Source organism: Mirounga angustirostris, unplaced genomic scaffold (genome assembly GCF_029215605.1).
Source record: "Mirounga angustirostris isolate CCGP_5_RB_7025 unplaced genomic scaffold, mMirAng1.0.hap1 SCAF_6, whole genome shotgun sequence".
Taxonomy (NCBI): Eukaryota; Metazoa; Chordata; class Mammalia; order Carnivora; family Phocidae; genus Mirounga; species Mirounga angustirostris.
Genome location: NW_026991714.1, coordinates 77,148,595 through 77,166,213, shown reverse-complemented (window position 1 = coordinate 77,166,213; position 17,619 = coordinate 77,148,595). Strand labels below are relative to the sequence as shown.

Below are 17,619 nucleotides of genomic sequence, written 5' to 3'. Positions count from 1 at the left end.
CTTCTGCACTCCCACATCACAGCATGATGTACGTGCATTCTTGGTCGTGTGGTTTACAGCCTCCCCCAGTAGGGAAGGCAGACTACCCCACCCCCTGGGGCAGGCTTGGCTGGGTCATCTGCAGCAGAGACATGTGTAGGAGCGGCTGTGAACCCAGCAGAGCTGTAAACATGCTGCTATGATTGAGCTAGTCCTCTTTGTGCTCTTGGGATCTACCTTGTGAAGAACAAGGTCCTCTTAGCTGCTAGCTCCAGAATGAACTGGCATGTGGAGCAGACCAGGACCCAACCCACCGGGTTGAGCCAGGCCCTGGTGATCCCAGCCCAAGGCAGAGCCACCCCCAGTCAAGCTGCAGGGCTGTGAGCATGAAAAAGGAATGTTCACTGTTGGGAGCCCCTGAGCTACTCACGATTGCTTGTTACACAGCATTATAGCCATAGCCGAATAAGACAAATCCTGCAGGAGCTCTCTCAACTGATGTCCACTTAACTAGATTCCTATAGTAACCAATGCCTCTTTTCTCTCTGTAGGTATCTTAACTGATGTCCAATGCCTCTTAAATACTCATAACGAATAAGCTAATCTATTACGGCCACATCTTTCCACTCGTTCCAGTTGAACTGTAAGCTTACCAAGAGTTAGATATTTGTTCTCAGACTTACTTATGCCTGTTCTATCTGTTATAATGGTTATATTATTTAATGCATTTTGATTAATTTGGTTAAATGTGACTGTTTGCATGAAAACTACACTTTCACTCGGTGTTATACACAACTGATAAATTACTGAGCGCTACATCTTAAACTAATGATATACTATATGTTGGCTAATTGAATTTAAATTAAAAAAAGAAAAAAGAAAACTACATTCTACTCTTCGAAGAGCTCTCTAAAAGTCACTAAAAACAAACTTAGACAGTCCAATCTTGATAAATAAAAATTAGACAAATATGGAAGGATTTGTACTTAAAATGGCTTCCCAAGTGTTTTAGAATTGTTATTCATTTGAAAGACATTAAAACTAAGGTGAAAAATGATGAAGTATGAATTATTTATTAAAGAATGATTATGTGGTATTTGACATCCAAAAGACCCTAGTCCTCCATGCAAATATTAGGGAGCTAATTTACATTTACTTGTTTAAAATTAACTGTGGGAGGTATGTATGTGTACCATTTATTTATGATTCCTTGAGGATCGTAAAGAGTTTTCCGTTAATGAAATCTTCATAGAAGGTAAAGAACTTTTGCAAGTTTCCACCACTCAGGAATCCAGAAACGGACACAAAACTTCACGTTCCTCTTGGAACTCTGTACTAAATGCTAAAATCAAGGTCTGGCATCAGTTAGAGAATGAAACAGAACAAGACTTGGAATATTCCTAGAGCCTCCCTTGCTGCTTCTAAAATAGGCTTTCTGGAAGCTGCTTTAAATGTCACTTGGGTGCAAGCAATAGTATAAATTCCCCTTTGACCATGAAAACACTGCTGGTGATCAGTTTAACTTATCTTTAGAGCAAGACGGGACAGAATTATTTCTCATGTGTTGTAATTTCAGAATAATCAGTAATTCAGCATATCCTATGTAGTCATTCCCAGTTTTGTCTGTCTGTCTCTCTCTCTTTTTTTTTCCTAGCTTATAACAGTAAAGTGGGCTCCTGGAATACTTAAATTTTATTAGTTTTTCCAGTGGGCTGTTCTTTTTCATGCTGGATGTGGGCCGGAGCTTATTTTCATGGCCTGTTTATGGATGATCATAGATGACCATGGCCTGTTTATAGATGACCATAGATGACCATGGCTTGTTTATAGATGACCACCTAACTGTGATTTCTAGTAGGCCATATGATCACAGCCACCCAAAATATATTCCCAAATGAAGTCTTTCCTTCTAAGAAATTGACTTTAACTAGGAAAGGAAAAGGCCTCTTTGAACTACTCTCCCAAGTGCATATTTCGCAGAGATGAAAAATTGGGCCTACCCCTGACTGAGGGGAAGAGACTGGAGATTTCAGGTGTGTGCAGTTCTTAGCTAAGAGCAACACAGTTGAAATAATTCCTAGCCGGGATGCCAGGTAAGGGAGCCCCTCAGCAACAGCAAACAAGGTGAAGGATGCCGGAGAAGGCCTCCTTGCTGATCAGTCTCTTTCCCAAAGCCTCCCATGGGCTGGCAAGCAACTTTGAACCAAGATGGAGATGTGCTGCAGTCAGGAGTATGACTTCATCAAGGCTATGATTTTACTATACATCCGCTGAGGAGCGTCCATGCCCCAGATGAAATCGAAGTGATTCCAGTCAGGCAAGAGGTCGAAGTACTGGAGATTCCCGATTTGGGGGATTACCCTGGCCACATCCTGGAGCGTCACAAGGACATCATGGCCACCAGCCCACATAGCAGTAGGCACCTTCATGGTGGTCAAGTCATAGAGCGGGGGACGGCTCTACGGAAAAGAGAGAAAGAACATTCATGAGAGAAAGCTCCTCACTACAACAACTGGGTTCAGGTACGCAGAGAGGCTGCTAAATGAGCATTGACTAGGAACACAGTTCTGTCAGGCACCGAGGGAAGTAGAAAGAATGCCTGCAATGGTCTGTATCTTCAAGGAGTATGAAGGAACAAGGCAAGATAAGTCCACAAACATTTGCCTACAAAGTAGGGTATGTCAAATGCCACAAAACATTCCCCAAATAAATGGCAGTGAAGGCAAAGAAGAAACAACTTCTGACCGGGGGCTTTCTAGAAAGAGGAGTTATTTGAAATGACTCTTGAGGGACAGTTGGATTTTGCCAGATAGGGATGAGGGTGGGAGGGCTTCCTGGCAGGTAGCCAGAGCATGTACACCATGGTCAGGATGGCAAGCTCTCCAGTGAACCCAGGGAAGAAACTGTGTGAGACAATGCAGTAGGATATAAGATTGGAGACAGACAGTCAAGGTCTAGGCTAAGGTATTTTGACATCTTTTGGAAGTTTGGGGGGGATGAAGCAGGGTCATTTCTCAGAGCTCAGTCTTAGGGTGAATGTAGGGCCATCAGTCTGGGATGCCTTGAGGAAGGAATAGGCTGGCGGTAGATCCTGGAACAATCTAGACACACAGTAGGGATGGTCCAGAGAAGGGATAATTGAAGCTATGGGGATGACTACATTCTCCAAGAGAGAAAGGGAGAGAGGTGTGAAGAATCTTGGAGGAAGGCTGACAATTTGTGAGTGGAAGAGATAGAAAGCAGACAGTGTCAATGGAGGACGAAGGAAGCAATCAAAAAGGGAAGGGAAAATTTAAGATCACAGCATCGTGGAAGTCCGGGTTGAGTGAGTGAATGGTACAGGGGCTGTGTGACCTCACAGAACATACATCTGAAGGCGAAAACAGGCCACTGGATTTGGCAATCAAAAACCACCCGCGACTTTAAATAAAGTAGCTGTAATAGAAAGATGAAGACCCAAACTACATTTTCCGGGGTTCAGGAGTGAGTGGAGGAAGGGAAGAAGTGGAGAACTCAGCCCTTTTAAATATTAAAAAATGTTGATTGAAATCAGAGGATGGAATGATGAATGATAGAATCTGTAGGTTGATGGAAGGTTTTTGTTTGTTTGTTTGTTTCATAACGAACAGCAATTCATTTAAGAGGTAAGAGGAGCCAGAAGGAAGAGGAGATGAGAAGAGATGGGGCCAAGGGCACAGATGCACAAACTTGGGAAATAAGTGGGCATTCATTTTCTGAGAGGAAGGAAGAAGAGAACCAAGGGGATAGAGTCATTGTAAGATGGATAAAAGGGACATTAAGAAATTTCATTCATGCAACAAGTAAGTATTAAGGACCCAGGAAGTGCCAGGTCCTCTGCCCCGTGAGAAAACACTGGTGAAGAAAACAGAGGGAAATCTCTACCCTCATGGAGCTGACAGGGGTTAGTCTCCTTATTCTCAATAAAATGCAGTGGGCACAAAGATTGTGCTGGGAACTTAAGAAGACGGCAAAGTAATGATGCCGGAATATAATAAAAATTGACTTCAAGTGACCTAAAATCATACTCAAAGCAGACAGGATCAGCCTGAACTCAGATTGGACCAGCTAACCATTGAGAAATTCTAAGGACACTGACACTCCCATATATTTAAGTCAGCACGTTGTATCCTTCAATCTTACAATTTTATTTGTCAATTTTGCCTCAATAAAGCTGAAAAAGAAAGAATTTGACTAACAATGGTCTTAAGTGTATGGGTGACATTTTTGTTTCATTTTCTTATAAATGAAAACAATATGTAAATTAAATATGCTCATTAAAAATAATGGAAGAAAAGAGAAGTATGTCAAATCCAAATTGAGAGCCTCCTTAATTCCTTCACATTCCCGTAATTCCTTCAGGTTCCCCTAGTTCAGTCTGCCTTTCCTTGGCTCTCTGAAGACAATTCTTTTAAGTTTTGTTGTTGCTGTGTTTTTTTTTTTTTTTCCTGGCCCTACTCTAAGCATTTGCAAATAAATGCATCTGTGAATATATATGGTCTGAGGGGCAGGGGAAAACTTTGGGGGGTAGTGGAAACTTCTATATCTTGATTGTGGCATGGTTACAGGAATAAGTGTACTTGCCAAAACTCATTGAATTGGAAAATGTGTGAATTTTATTGTATGTAAATTATACCTTAATCAAGCTTAAAAAATAATAAAAATATACATAGCTCTCTTAGTTGTCCTAAGAGCTAGTAGAATCATTTGTCTAACAATTCAATCCATTAGTGAGAAATTGACTGGTCTGATTGACTGTTTTGATGCTCAGAAACAACTTCATTGATCTATAAATAGCCTTAAATATATCAGTCTGGGAAAATATTGGAAAAATTTAATTTAATGTGTTTGGTTCATATTGAGAAGCCCAGCTCCTGAATTTGAGGAACGAAATGGTGGCAACAGGATTATCACAGGCATAGAGGGCTAAATGAATCTCCAAATTTTAGTGTGAAAACTCAGAGGGCAAAAAGATGCTAAAGGCTCAACTCTTCATGGGTGGATAATATTCTTTTTTATTTTTTTAATTTTTAAAAAAATTTTTAAAATTTTATTATGTTAATCACCATACATTACATCATTAGTTTTTGATGTAGTGATTCTTTTAATTTTCATGTGGGATCCTATAATTTTTCTGTTGACATCCAGAACTGGGTATTCATTTTCTCTGTACATTTTTATAGATTTTTATGAAACAATTTTCATTATTATACTGTCAACAAAATTATGTTAAAAACCACCTCAGTAGCATTGGCTAGGTCTTGTGTAACTGTAAATGAAAAAGCAAGATTAAAAATTGTGTGAAAGCAGTGATACTGAGAAGATTGGAATAAATGCAGTAAAATATTGATACATATAGTGTTCTCTGGGTGGAGGGATTATAAATTATTAGAATTCCTTAAGATATCCTTCTTTTATTTCTATTCTATTTATTTTTAGATTTTCTGCAATGAATGCTTATTTAAATTAGTCATTTTCTAAAAAGCGTTATCAATGAGAATGCCACTAATTGTCAGGCAGGATTCTTTTCACTCTCCAATAATTTCTTTCTTTCTTTTTTTTAAGATTCTATTTATTTATTTGCCAGAGAGAGTGTGAGAGCACGAGAGAGAGAGCACAGGCAGGGAGAGGAGCAGACTCCCCACTCAGCAGGGAGCCCGATGCGGGACTCGATCCCAGGACCCTGAGATCATGACCTGAGCCAAAGGCAGATGCTTAACCAACTGAGCCACCTAGTCATCCCAATTTCTTATTATAATGTCTCAAAGCCACCCTTCTGGGGCCATTCCAAGCAGCTCACCTGATTATAGTGATGCATGTTCTCAGCTTCGCTTCCCCAATCATAAGCTCTGAATTCATCAGATCTGTAAAGCTGAAATACATGTTTTTTTGGAAAAATAATCAGAGTAAGAATCACAATTTTTACAGTAAATCTTAGAAAACCACTATGCACTGGGAAGAAAATAAAGCTTTCTGGATCCCCAGAAGGTTATAAATACATTTTTACCACTAGAAGCACCAGGCCAACAGAGAGGGAAGCAATGGTCTCCCTTGGTTTGAAGGGACAGCTAATGGGAAATCACGACTCCTTAGGGGAAAGTCAAACCTCAGATAGTACTCTCTCCCGGGAAGGCTCTATCACCTGAGGCTTTCCCCGGTTACCTCGTGCTTCAGCTCAGGCTCTGTTTTACAAGCTCCGATCTAAGATTGGGCTCATTTATGTCACCTATTTGGTCTGTACCATACCTTGTCCTTTCCCTTCAAATCTGGGGAAATCAAACCAAAGATGGTGACAGAGACAAAATAGAAGCCAGCTTCGAACCTTCTTAGGGTAGACCTGCTAACTCTCTCCTTTCAGATGTACCAAAATAAGATTGGAAGAGTCTTCCATGACAAAGACACTACCTGTTTTATATGCAGGATGTTCTGCATTGATGATCCAGTGGGAGCATGTGACATATACACATCCATTCGACTCTGAAGGGAAATAAAACATACTATAGCAAAAATCACCCAGTGAAAGAAAGTATACCTCCCAGAAGCAGAGAACAAGTGTGCTAAAAAGTAGCAAACCAAAGCTGGGGTTTGGGAAATGACAAGGCCGAATCATCTAGGTAAATAAGAGCTCATGTCAGTTCATGGATTGCTTGAGAGCCAACGTGCACCAGCTCTGAAGTCGTGGGATAATTTGCAAGGAGGGGGATGCTGTGCGCATGCACGTGGGTGTGCCCTGTCTCAGATCCGGGCGTCAAAACACCTGGGCTTCAGAACTTAACTCTTTTTTTTTTTTTTAAAGATTTTATTTATTTATTTGACAGAGAGAGACACAGTGAGAGAGGGGACACAAGCAGGGGGGAGTGGGAGAGGGAGAAGCAGGCTTCCCGCAGAGCAGGGAGCCCGACGTGGGGCTTGATCCCAGGACCCTGGGATCATGACCTGAGCCGAAGGCAGACGCTTAACGACTGAGCCACCCAGGCGCCCCCAGAACTTAACTCTGTTAATTATAAGCTTTGTGACTTTGTGTAACTTGTGAGTTTCTGTATTTTCACCTATTAAATGAACACACTAAAAGTCATACTGTGCCAGGCTTTTGTGAGGATAAGATAAAATATTGCAGAAGAAAAGCTAAATATAATCACTTCCTATGCGCTGTGCTTCGGTCTTTGTAAACAACATAGAGATGAATATTATAGAGATGTACTAGCAATCGGAATCCTATGTCTTAGAACACTGTAGAACGAAAGTAATCAAGGGAACTATTAAAAATGTTTACTTTTGAATAAGCAGGCTTTGAACAATGGTTCCTCTTGTATTTCGATCTGGCACTACACCTCTTGAATAGGGTGGGCTGGCGGAGAAAGCTATTTGGGGACTAGCTTCACTGTACCAGCCTCATTGGCTGCCATATGGAATGTGACAGAACTAGCTGTTCAACCACATTAGCCTGCACATGCACACTCTTCCTCCTCCTTGAATTCTCCATAACAGGAAGCAAAGAGTTGATGAAACAGGATTGCTCCTCTTTTGTGGGAAAGGGGTTCTATCTCTGTTCCATTCTGTCTGTGCCTTCCAAGTTAAGTGGGGAGTTTTATCTGAGGCCAAAGTCACCCAACAAATGAAGGCACACAGGAAATAAGTTCAATGCTTGTCTGGACTTCTTTTCTGGGATTTTTTTTTTTTTAAAAAATGCATGGTATTCGTTGTAAAATCAAATTGACTATAGGGAACGTGTGACACTCCTACCCATGATGGACATCTGTTTTCCTAAATATGACCAGGGATGGAAAGATGAACCTACCTATTCTTTCCCCCTGTTTTCACATTCATGGTCCATTGAATACTCAATCTATGCATAGCAAATCTCCTCCTTTACGGTTTAGAATACCACATTAGTTTATACAGTGTAATAGATACATCAAGGTGAGTCAAAGAAAAGCTGGAATCTCTTTTTTTTTTTAAAGATTTTATTTATTTGACAGATAGAGACACAACGAGAGAGGGAACACAAGCAGGGGGAGTGGGAGAGGGAGAAGCAGGCTTCCCGCAGAGCAGGGAGCCCGATGCGGGACTCTATCCCAGGACCCTGGGATCATGACCTGAGCTGAAGGCAGTCGCTTAACCAACTGAGCCACCCAGGCGCCCCGAAAAGCTGGAATCTCTTAAAGCATCAAATGGTCCCATAATCATTATACATACCGTATTCATATTTTTCTTGTTGGATCCAGCCCATAAGGACATGAATTCACTACATATCACCCATAATATTTTATTGTTGCAGAGTTTGAGGGAATGTTCCCTTCCCGTCTGTAAAAATATACCTTTGGTACCAAAAATACCCTGTAAAAATAAACAATAATTATCCTTTCAAGAATTATTTTCAGGCTTTTTGACATTCCCTTCATCCCAGGAATAAGGATTCTTGGAGATCTATTTCCATTTGTATTTGCTGTTTCTGCCAAGGAGACTAAGTCATTTGGGAAAAGGAACTATTTATGAACCCATCTCTATCCAGGGAAGATCAACAAACATAATTTAAAAAGAGATTGCAGTAAGGCTCTTCAACCCCCAATTTGCTTCTCCATGGTGAAGCTCCCCTATTCTGTCCAATTGTTGACTGCCTATGTTTCTTATTTCTCATTAATTGGCAAGAAAGGCAGAGCAGTTTCTCCTTAAGGCCAAATATTGCCTTGACTAGGAAGGAAAAGCAAGGTTTCCCCTACTACGCATGTGCACATCATCTTTTTAGCCGCGTCCCAGAGGAGCCAGCTCTTGGGCTGGAAAGCAGACCATGGAGTACTTAGAGGAGGGGGCCACTGGACAAAAATACTTGATATAATGGGACACAGCACAGCTAAAACTTCTAGGGCTTGAGAGAATAAGCTTGGGTGAGGCTCTCTGAGGGGAGGACTGAAGCTTCTGGGGACCACAGACAGGAAGTGGTGGGAAGGGTCAGGGAATGGGACTGAAAGTGGCAGGAAATCTGACAGGAGGTAATATGAAACTGAGATAAGCCTCAGACCCACCTATGCCCACAAAGCCACATATATGTAAAATATAAAATGCAAAAATGATGTATTTAGAGATAGATGTGTCTACCTCCGAATGTAATGTAACTTATCTGCTCAACTCTGCCCAAATGTAGAAAACACCCCAAACTAACGGGTGTCAACACACTTTGGCAACAGAACTATCAACCACACAAAAGAGAAATTGCATCACTTGAGCTTACAGTAAACAATACAATAAAACCGTGGAACCAATCATTAGGCTCTATGGGAATTCATCCTTGTGTTAGCTCACAAATAATTTTTTTTTCCATTCCCACCCATTCACCCTAAGCCAGGGCCTCATTTTACGTATGAATTACTGTGAAACCCTTATCAGTCTCCTTGATTTCATTTTGGCCAAAATTCATCTTAGCCGACACCCCAAATCAAAAAGGCGATTTTGCCAAAATACTATGTTTATCATGGCAATGACCTTTTTAGAGAAACAAAAAGCAAACAGAAAAAAAAAAAAAAAAGACTTTTGATGGATAAATTCCCAAATCCATAATTGGCAACCAAACTACTTTTTCAACCCCTGGAAAATAACCAATAAATGTCTGAACGAATAACTGAGCTGTAATACATTTAGGTTTTGGAATCATAGCTTTGGTAAATTAAAGCAAGCTCCCCTACGGGAAGGGATGTATTATTCAGGCTTATCTAACATCATGTCTTGCATCTGGGCATCGTGAATTTATTGACCTGTCCAGTGGAACAAGATGGAATGAGAAAATTGTGAGTGGATTTTAAACTACATCACAGTCACCTAACTAGAAATTCTGATATACACTCAGGTCTGTTAATGACTGAGTACAGTAAATTGTATATGGGAATTGTAGATACGCACGTGGGTACAGACACGCACATACATGGACACACATACATGCACACCCACACACACACAAAGCACATGGTCACAGAATCTGGTTTCTACAGATTTCATGTAAATTTCCTTCTTTCGCTTCATAATAGATTTTGCAATAATAAGGATCTATGGTCCAAAATGGGATCCTCAGAGACATTTTGGCGAAAATGAGAAGCCTACCTTGATTACAGAATTTGGAAGTAGAAAAAAACTGGTAAAAGTGCCCGTGGGATATTTGAATGAGACCACAGGACCCAAGGCAAAATTCATTTTGATTCTCTGTGCCAGTTCGGGCATGGTGGCAAAGGCTACAAACCCTAAGAGAACAGGAGACAAGACAGTTTTGTAAAAATTAGAAATGCTGAGGCAATGTCCCTACTAACAAGAGTAGGACTCTGCTTTGACAGCTTATCCCTCTATTGCGCTGATCCTGCGGCTGAACTGGGAAACTCTCCTGAGTTCAGCAAAGATAATCTGCCTTCAGTCCTCTCTGCTCTCAAGTGTCCATTTTCCTCATATTCTGGACAATTTGACTTGGTTGGGGGGAGTGAGGGATAAGCTGCTCGAGCCGCCAACTGCCGAGGGGTCCCGGGGACAGCTTTACCCCCCCAACCTGCTCCCCGCCACCTCCCCGCATGGGCTAAGCGCTAGCAATTCTGTCATTTTCCCGCCAACCCTGAGATGCCAGGATGAGTGACAGAGCTTCCAGAAGTAAACGATTGGTTCACGGGAGGTGAACCAATCAGTTCTTTATGCAGTATTATCCAGTGATCCCACAGTTGTTTTTTCTCACAGTGCAAAGAAATTTCATCCCTCCCAATGCTTCACTGGATGCTGACCAACCTCCAGAATGTTCCCTGATTTCCCTCAGTCCTCTGTGGTCTTGATAACGACCAGCTGTCTCCATTCGCTCTGACTTTTCAGCAACAGCATAGCATGCATTTCTAGCCCTATGAGGAGGAGGATGGCAAGCAGCACTGCACAGGGAAGTATGTGGAGTGTCTGTGTATTTTGGTTCCCTGAGATGCCTTCCAGGGACCCTGCCACTGTGTGTGTGTGTGTGTGTGCACGCTCCTGCTTTTTTTCCTGAAATTCTCGTTGAAACATTGAAACCATTTTGGCCAGAAAAAGAACAGACTTTGTATTAATTGGCTGAGCCAACGAAGACTGAAACTGGTATACTGGTATAATACTTCCCCTGGGAAGATCTCTGGTAGTGTGTGGAGGTGAGTTGTTCTGCGCTCACACTGACTTGTAGTGTAAGCTGGAGCATGGGTTTGCTAAATGTCTAGAGTGGGTCCTTCCCACATAACCAAAATTGCTCTGTCCCAAATGTGGAGGATGTTCACTGAAAAATTCATGCCCTAAATGCAAGGCAGAGCAATGCTGATCAGATATTTTCTGTTTTCTTTGCAGATCAGATGTAAGAGCATGTCTACTCCTGCCCACTTTTCTAGACCCCACTCAAGTCATACCTTAACCATCCGGTTCCTCCACATGCCCAACACCCTCACTGCGGGGAGGCAGACTGACCTGATTTGAATCTGTGTTCTTAAAATTAGAAATTTTGGTGGAAGATCACTAACAAATTCACAATATTCGTAGTATGGATTCCTCTAAATTTTTATTTGGAGCTGGATTTTTGATTTCTTTCTAAAAGATCTAGTAAATCACTAAGAAGTACATTTTCAGAGAGCTGGATCTTGAACTTTTAAAAATTTTCTGTATAGTGCTTGAATTTAATTGCTATTCCATAAATATTAAATAGCACACTAAATAGATAAGCCCAGTTGATGTATGCTTTTGCATTTCAACTTTAAAAAAGTGACTGTAGGGGCGCCTGGGTGGCTCAGTCGGTAAAGCGTCTGCCTTCGGTTCAGGTCATGATCCCAGGGTCCTGGGATCAAGCTCCGCATCGGGCTTCCTGCTCATCGGGGAACCTGCTTCTCCCTCTCCCTCTGTCCCTGCCCCTTCTCATGTGCTCTCTCTCTCTCTCTCAAATAAATAAATAAAATCTTTTAAAAAAGTGGTCATATATTTTCAATTCATTCAAATGTAAGTATAAGCTCACCCTTTGACTATTTTTTAAAATCTCAAATGGATTGTGAGGAAGGCATGATTGACACGTACTTATCATCCTTCAGGGATATTTCATGTCATTAGGCTTTACTGTTTTAGCTCAGAGGGGACCTAGAAACTTACTTTGGAAATACTTCAGTTTGGAGGCACATGGAAATTACATCACCATTACAAAAGTGCTGTTGCAACCAGAGATGGAGGAAAGACTTGCCTGACACACAGTCTCTGAAATTCCAGTTCACAGCCACTTGCTGTGGCTACTAGGTCACTAGCACGTGTCTAGCACAAGATGGGAAATTAAGGGCACGGTAAATGGCAGTGATTCCGTTCCAGTTGAAAGGCGAACCTTGGGAGGCTCTGACTCTTGTAAAACACTGACGTTTGTAGACCTACCTATTGTAGTGCCAAGTGAATGCCCAATGAAATACAGCTTTTCCTGACCAGTTTTATTTACAATGAAGTCTATGATTCCTGGGAGGTCGTATTTGGCCATCTCATCGAAACTGCAAAATAAAACGGGGGCTCATAAACACTCGCCACTAAGTTTAAGCTCAGAGCACCTGCTCACTTACTTTTTATACACAGAATTCTGTGGCGGTCGCTCCTTTGGAGTGCATCTCATTATTTACCCAATCACGTGTTGGCTAGTGTAGCTTTTGTTTGCTGCATTTATGTGCGTTACAGTCTAATAACAGGACTGATTTCAAAACCTGTGTGTACTGTCTGAAGGCCAGTCCTACCTTTTCTCCTCTTCTTGTCCTTCCGTTTCCCCTGCTTTGCCTGCCTCTTCTTCAAACACCCACAGGGCACTTCCAGACCTTCGGGCCATTTCATACTCAGCTTTGGAAACAGAACTGGTTGCAAATCATGCTTCTAGCTGAGAAACTCTTGATAAGTTACTTAAATGCTCTGAGCTTCAGTTTGCTCATCTGTGAAATGGACATAATACCTGCTCTCGAGCAGGGCTGTTAAGGGGATTGGATGACAGTCAAGTCATGACTCAGGTGCACCTGTTATTATTGTTTCTTTCCGCATTAGAGATATGTTCGATATCTACCAACATGCCATAGCCCCAGTTCTACTGGAATTAACACAGGAGAACCAAAAGACTTACGTAATATTTAGCGGAGCCAGGTAGCCCATGGGCTCAAGGCTTGCTTATCAAAAGGACATGTGAGGAAATAGGAAATCTGTAGGCTGACACTCCGAATATAAGAGAATTCTTGTGATGTCTTATAGTAAACAAGCTTCAAGCTCCCAGCCAAGGGCCAGTGACACAAAATACTTCCTGATATTTGCTCCTGCCCCAAAGCTCTGGCCCTAACAATTTATTCTACCCTTCTTTCATTCTCAACCTGTCAGTGGGTGCTGAATATTTCATTAATATGGTAGGAATGCACACTCTGTTCTCACTTAGCCTTGCAAAGGGAAGTCTCTTGCAGGCATCAGCCTGTCCTCTGGTGACAGCAGAAAATACTTTCAGTCAAAGAGGCAGCACACGAGAACATTGTTCTCCATTGCCCATTCACAAGGTTTTAAAGACCTCATATTGGAGTTCTCTTGAAAAATGGTACGCAATACAGTCTCAACCAGAATTTCTCCAAATAAAATATAGTACTGGTATACATCACCTCTGCAAAATTGATTGGCCTGTCCAAGAGAAAAGACCTGGATTAGCAGCACTAGAATGAATAGAAGCTTCGTGAGGGCAGGTACTTTGCTCACTCTTGAGTGCTCAGGGCCTGGAACTGTACATACAGTAGACACTCAGCAAACATTGGTTAAGTGAGTGTGTGCACCGATCATAGGAATTCCCTGAGCTGTCCCTTGGGACAGACTTATAATGTATATTATTGGATAGAATTGCATGTTAAAATCATCATGTTAAAATGATATAATGTGCTTGTGGGAGAATCAGTGGAAATCTAACTTCTTGTTATTTCTCTGCTTTGAAATATTAGTAGAAACCACAAGGAACTATGTGACTTCCAATGTTACAGATTATTATTAACATCATCCACACTATTATATTCAAAGAAATTGCCTCGAACTTTCTTCATGATTTTTCTTAGATACAATTTACCTAAAGGCCCAGAATTTTTCTTCAGTCACTGAGAGTGTTGTGTGTCTTCTTGACCAAGTGTTCCCCCGGCTGTTTCCCATCCAGACATCATAACCTGCATCTGCTAGAAGGAATCCAAGGCTGCCATTGGCAAAATTCTCCAGCCAAGAGGCATTGTCTGCAAATAAGGCATGTTGCATATATACCACTGGCCGGGGCCCTGGAAGGAGAGAGGAAGAGAGAGGAGAGAGAGAATAATTTATGATAAATAGAGCATCTCAGGAACATGATAGAACCCCCCCACACACACACACACCCCACACCAGAAGAAGCAAAAACCAAAATCAGCATTCACCTTCTCCCTGGTCATTTGTGTAGAGCGTGAGAATCACGTAAGTTTCTTGAGCACGTGCATTATACCTGGTGCTATGCTGACAGATGAACAGATGAACACACATGAGCTTCTTACATTCTCATAATACCTCTATTATGATAGCTACTATTTTAAGGATCTTCATTTTATAGATGCAGAAACTGAGCTTTAAGGTAGTGAAGTAACTTTCCCAAGGGGCCACCCAGTTAACAAGATGCAAAGCCAGGACGAAAGCCCAGTTCTGTTTCACACCGAAGTGGGTGCTCGTAACTGAGCTCGCTGCTCTATGAATTCTCATTTGCCTATCTCTGGGGTCTGACTTGCAAAGACAGGAAAATGATCGTGTTTGATGGAATCCCATGCCTCTTCCAGGGAGGAGGAGGATGAGAGTGTAAATGGACAATGACTGGTTCCTCGCCAAGCTTCCAGCCAAATCCCCAGCCTCTGCCCACCAGAGAGCATTTGAAAACCCCAAATATAATAGAATCGGCTCAACATCCCTCTGACAACTGTCAAATTCCTGAGGGAGAGGCTATTCAGGGAGATGAGGAGAACCAATGCAGAAGGTTCCAAAAAGGCACCATAATTTAGTGGGTAAGACCATGGGCTCTGGAGCCAGGCTGGGTTTGAATCCTGATTCCATCACTTGCTATGTGTGTGACTTTGAGCATTTTACAGAGCCTGCTCAGGTTCATCATCTGTAAAATGATAACTATTCATAGTACCGACCTCCTAGGGATGAGAGGTTTATTGAATATAAATTAATGTAAAGCTTTGAGAATAATACATTTAATCAATGGTTCTTAATTCCAAACCTTCCCCAAATTCTCCCTTCTTAAGTAAAACTTTTCCTGGAAAAATGCTCTCCTTTTAGAGTTCCTAGCCCCCTCCCCCCAAGGCTGGTGTTGCCAGATGTTGCAAAAAAAATGAAAATGAAGATTAAGAGAAGACTCAGGATGTCCTGTTGATTTGAATTTCAGATACAGGATGAACAATTTCTGTATAAGTACATTCTAAGTGGAACTTGTCCAAGAAACTGATTTGTTAGTAATCTGAAATTCAACTTCAACTGGTGTCTTCCATTTGTCTCTTACAGGTCATGATCCTGGAGTCCCTGGATCGAGTCCTGCATCGGGCTCCCTGCTCGGCAGGGAGTCTGCTTTGCCCTCTGACCCTATCCCCTCTCATGTGTTCTCTCTCATTCTCTCTCTCTCAAAATAAATAAATAAAATCTTTAAAAAAAAAAAAAAGAAAGTCAAACAGGGTGATTTTAGCTGCCTCTGAATATGAATGGCAGGAGGGATGGTGAGTGACAGGTAAAGGATTTGCCCCCTAAACTTCCCAGATACTTTGCTTATGCTTCTCTCTTCCTCACTCATCTTGAGCTTTGCAGTGACATGTCCCTATTTAAAGAGTCATTTCTCTGCTTTTGCATGGCTGGCTCTTCATGCTAGAATTCAGGCCTTATTAACACCATGCTCTTTCCTCCCACAAAACTTCTGTCCCTCTGATCAAAACATAGGAAGAATGATCCAGTTTTCCTTCTCGGAAAAAGTTTTGGAAATGTCAGGGTCATTTAATTTGATTTTTTTAATCCTGCAGAGGGAAGCCTATTGATTCTAGAGGGGGCAGGAGAGACTTCATGCAACCCAGCCGATCTCTTTGCAAGTGAGGAAATCCACTTTCCTGGGATGCAGCAATTTTCCACATGAGAAATCAGTCATGAATGAAAGAAATGTCGGCCCCGCCTTTGCATTTACACCCTGACCAAGCAGGCCTGCTTGCTGTCAACAAGATCTGTCTTGCCTTTTGTATTTTTAGGTTCTTGACTGTCTTCAGAGAATTGGAAAAGAATGAGACTCCCTGTTAACTATTTATTTATTTATTTTTATTTTATTTTATTTTTTTAAGATTTTTATTTATTTATTTGACGGAGAGAGACACAGTGAGAGAGGGAACACAAGCAGGGGGAGTGGGAGAGGGAGAAGCAGGCTTCCCGCGGAGCAGGGAGCCCGATGCGGGACTCGATCCCAGGACCCTGGGATCATGACCTGAGCCGAAGGCAGACACGTAACGACTGAGCCACCCAGGCGCCCCTCCCTGTTAACTATTTAAAGACTAATCCAAGAGTCCATCGATTTTGATAAACTAGTCATTCTCTTAATGGAAAGCCAGCACCAAATTGGAGCCATTTGCTGTCCTCCTTTGCAGGAGAGAACATCTTTTACCTGGGCTCCTGGCATCTTTTCGTCCATGAGGAATTCTGTTGACGCTGAGGATGTACCCATCCTGAGTGATGACTTCATACTCTTCACTGGGGTAGCCATTATAGGTGATGATCTCACTCTGCCAGGTAAAAACCCAGACGTTAGCTCAACATCTTCTCCAGAGGTGATCGGAAGGAACTAGAACAAAGCATCTGGTGTGTGCTTATTGGGGTGAATTATCTGAAATCTGTAGCCCCAGGAAACTGTAAAATCAATTTACTGTGTAAAGTCTTGATAAAAAATTAGCAGAATATTTAAAAAATGTCTGCTATTGGCAAATTTGGGGGTGGGTAGTTGGGTAGAGATAATATTTAGTATTTTCTGACACAACTATGTTCTCCAGCTGATTCTCGAGACCCTTATGGTTTGGTAGAAGGAAGTTATATATATTATCCAAATAGCTTAAAATAGAAATTTTAATATTTTTAAAATATAAATTCAGAAGAGGAGGTGGCCTATAAATTCTTTTTTGCTTTACATTACTAGAAAATATTATTTACTCAGTCAAAAGGGGAGATCTTCCTAGCTTTACTCTTAGAGAAATGTTAAATATCACCTACGTTTTATCTGTTCCCTTATCTGAGACTCTCTGCTATCACAAGACTGTTCATCTGCCTTATGTGATGTCCTTTGGGACTTGGCATGACTTACAATATTCATCCACACTTCAGGATTCGCTTCTTCTTCCAAATTAAAGAATCTACCAGCACTTAAAGTTCCACAGATCAAACAACAGGTTGTTGTTAAAACCAGCCACATCGTGGGAATGCCTGACCTAAGACATTTAATAATCACAGATTAATTTTATACATCAACTTTGCTTTAAGAAATGAAAATAGTGCCCTACTGAAAACCGGACGGACATCCTAGGAGCACTGAGAAAGTGTGGAAGGAAGCAAACGCAGTGAGCTAACTCTGAGCATGAGAAT

The 17,619-nt window shown here is 41.6% G+C and overlaps 1 protein-coding gene across 1 annotated transcript; it reads right to left on the bottom strand.

The window, feature by feature from the left end:
• Nucleotides 1-2,204: 2,204 nt before the first annotated feature.
• On the bottom strand, nucleotides 2,205-17,449 carry LIPN (lipase family member N). Its single transcript, XM_045879171.2, has 9 exons — nucleotides 17,342-17,449; nucleotides 16,652-16,769; nucleotides 14,072-14,270; nucleotides 12,382-12,491; nucleotides 10,090-10,226; nucleotides 8,194-8,334; nucleotides 6,403-6,474; nucleotides 5,798-5,869; nucleotides 2,205-2,438 (listed from the first exon to the last, which is right to left on the bottom strand). Exons 1-9 carry the CDS (start codon nucleotides 17,447-17,449, stop codon nucleotides 2,205-2,207), a joined length of 1,191 nt encoding a protein of 396 aa, XP_045735127.2.
• Nucleotides 17,450-17,619: the final 170 nt, after the last annotated feature.

Coding starts and splice junctions, on each gene's coding strand:
- LIPN (XM_045879171.2), bottom strand. CDS start 17,449: ATGTGGCTGGTTTTAACAACAACCTGTTGTTTGATCTGTGGAACTTTA. Junction 16,770..17,341: donor CTGAAGTGTGGATGAATATT/GTAAGTCATGCC, acceptor TTTACCTGGCAG/AGTGAGATCATCACCTATAA. Junction 14,271..16,651: donor AAAAGATGCCAGGAGCCCAG/GTAAAAGATGTT, acceptor CTCTCCTTCCAG/GGCCCCGGCCAGTGGTATAT.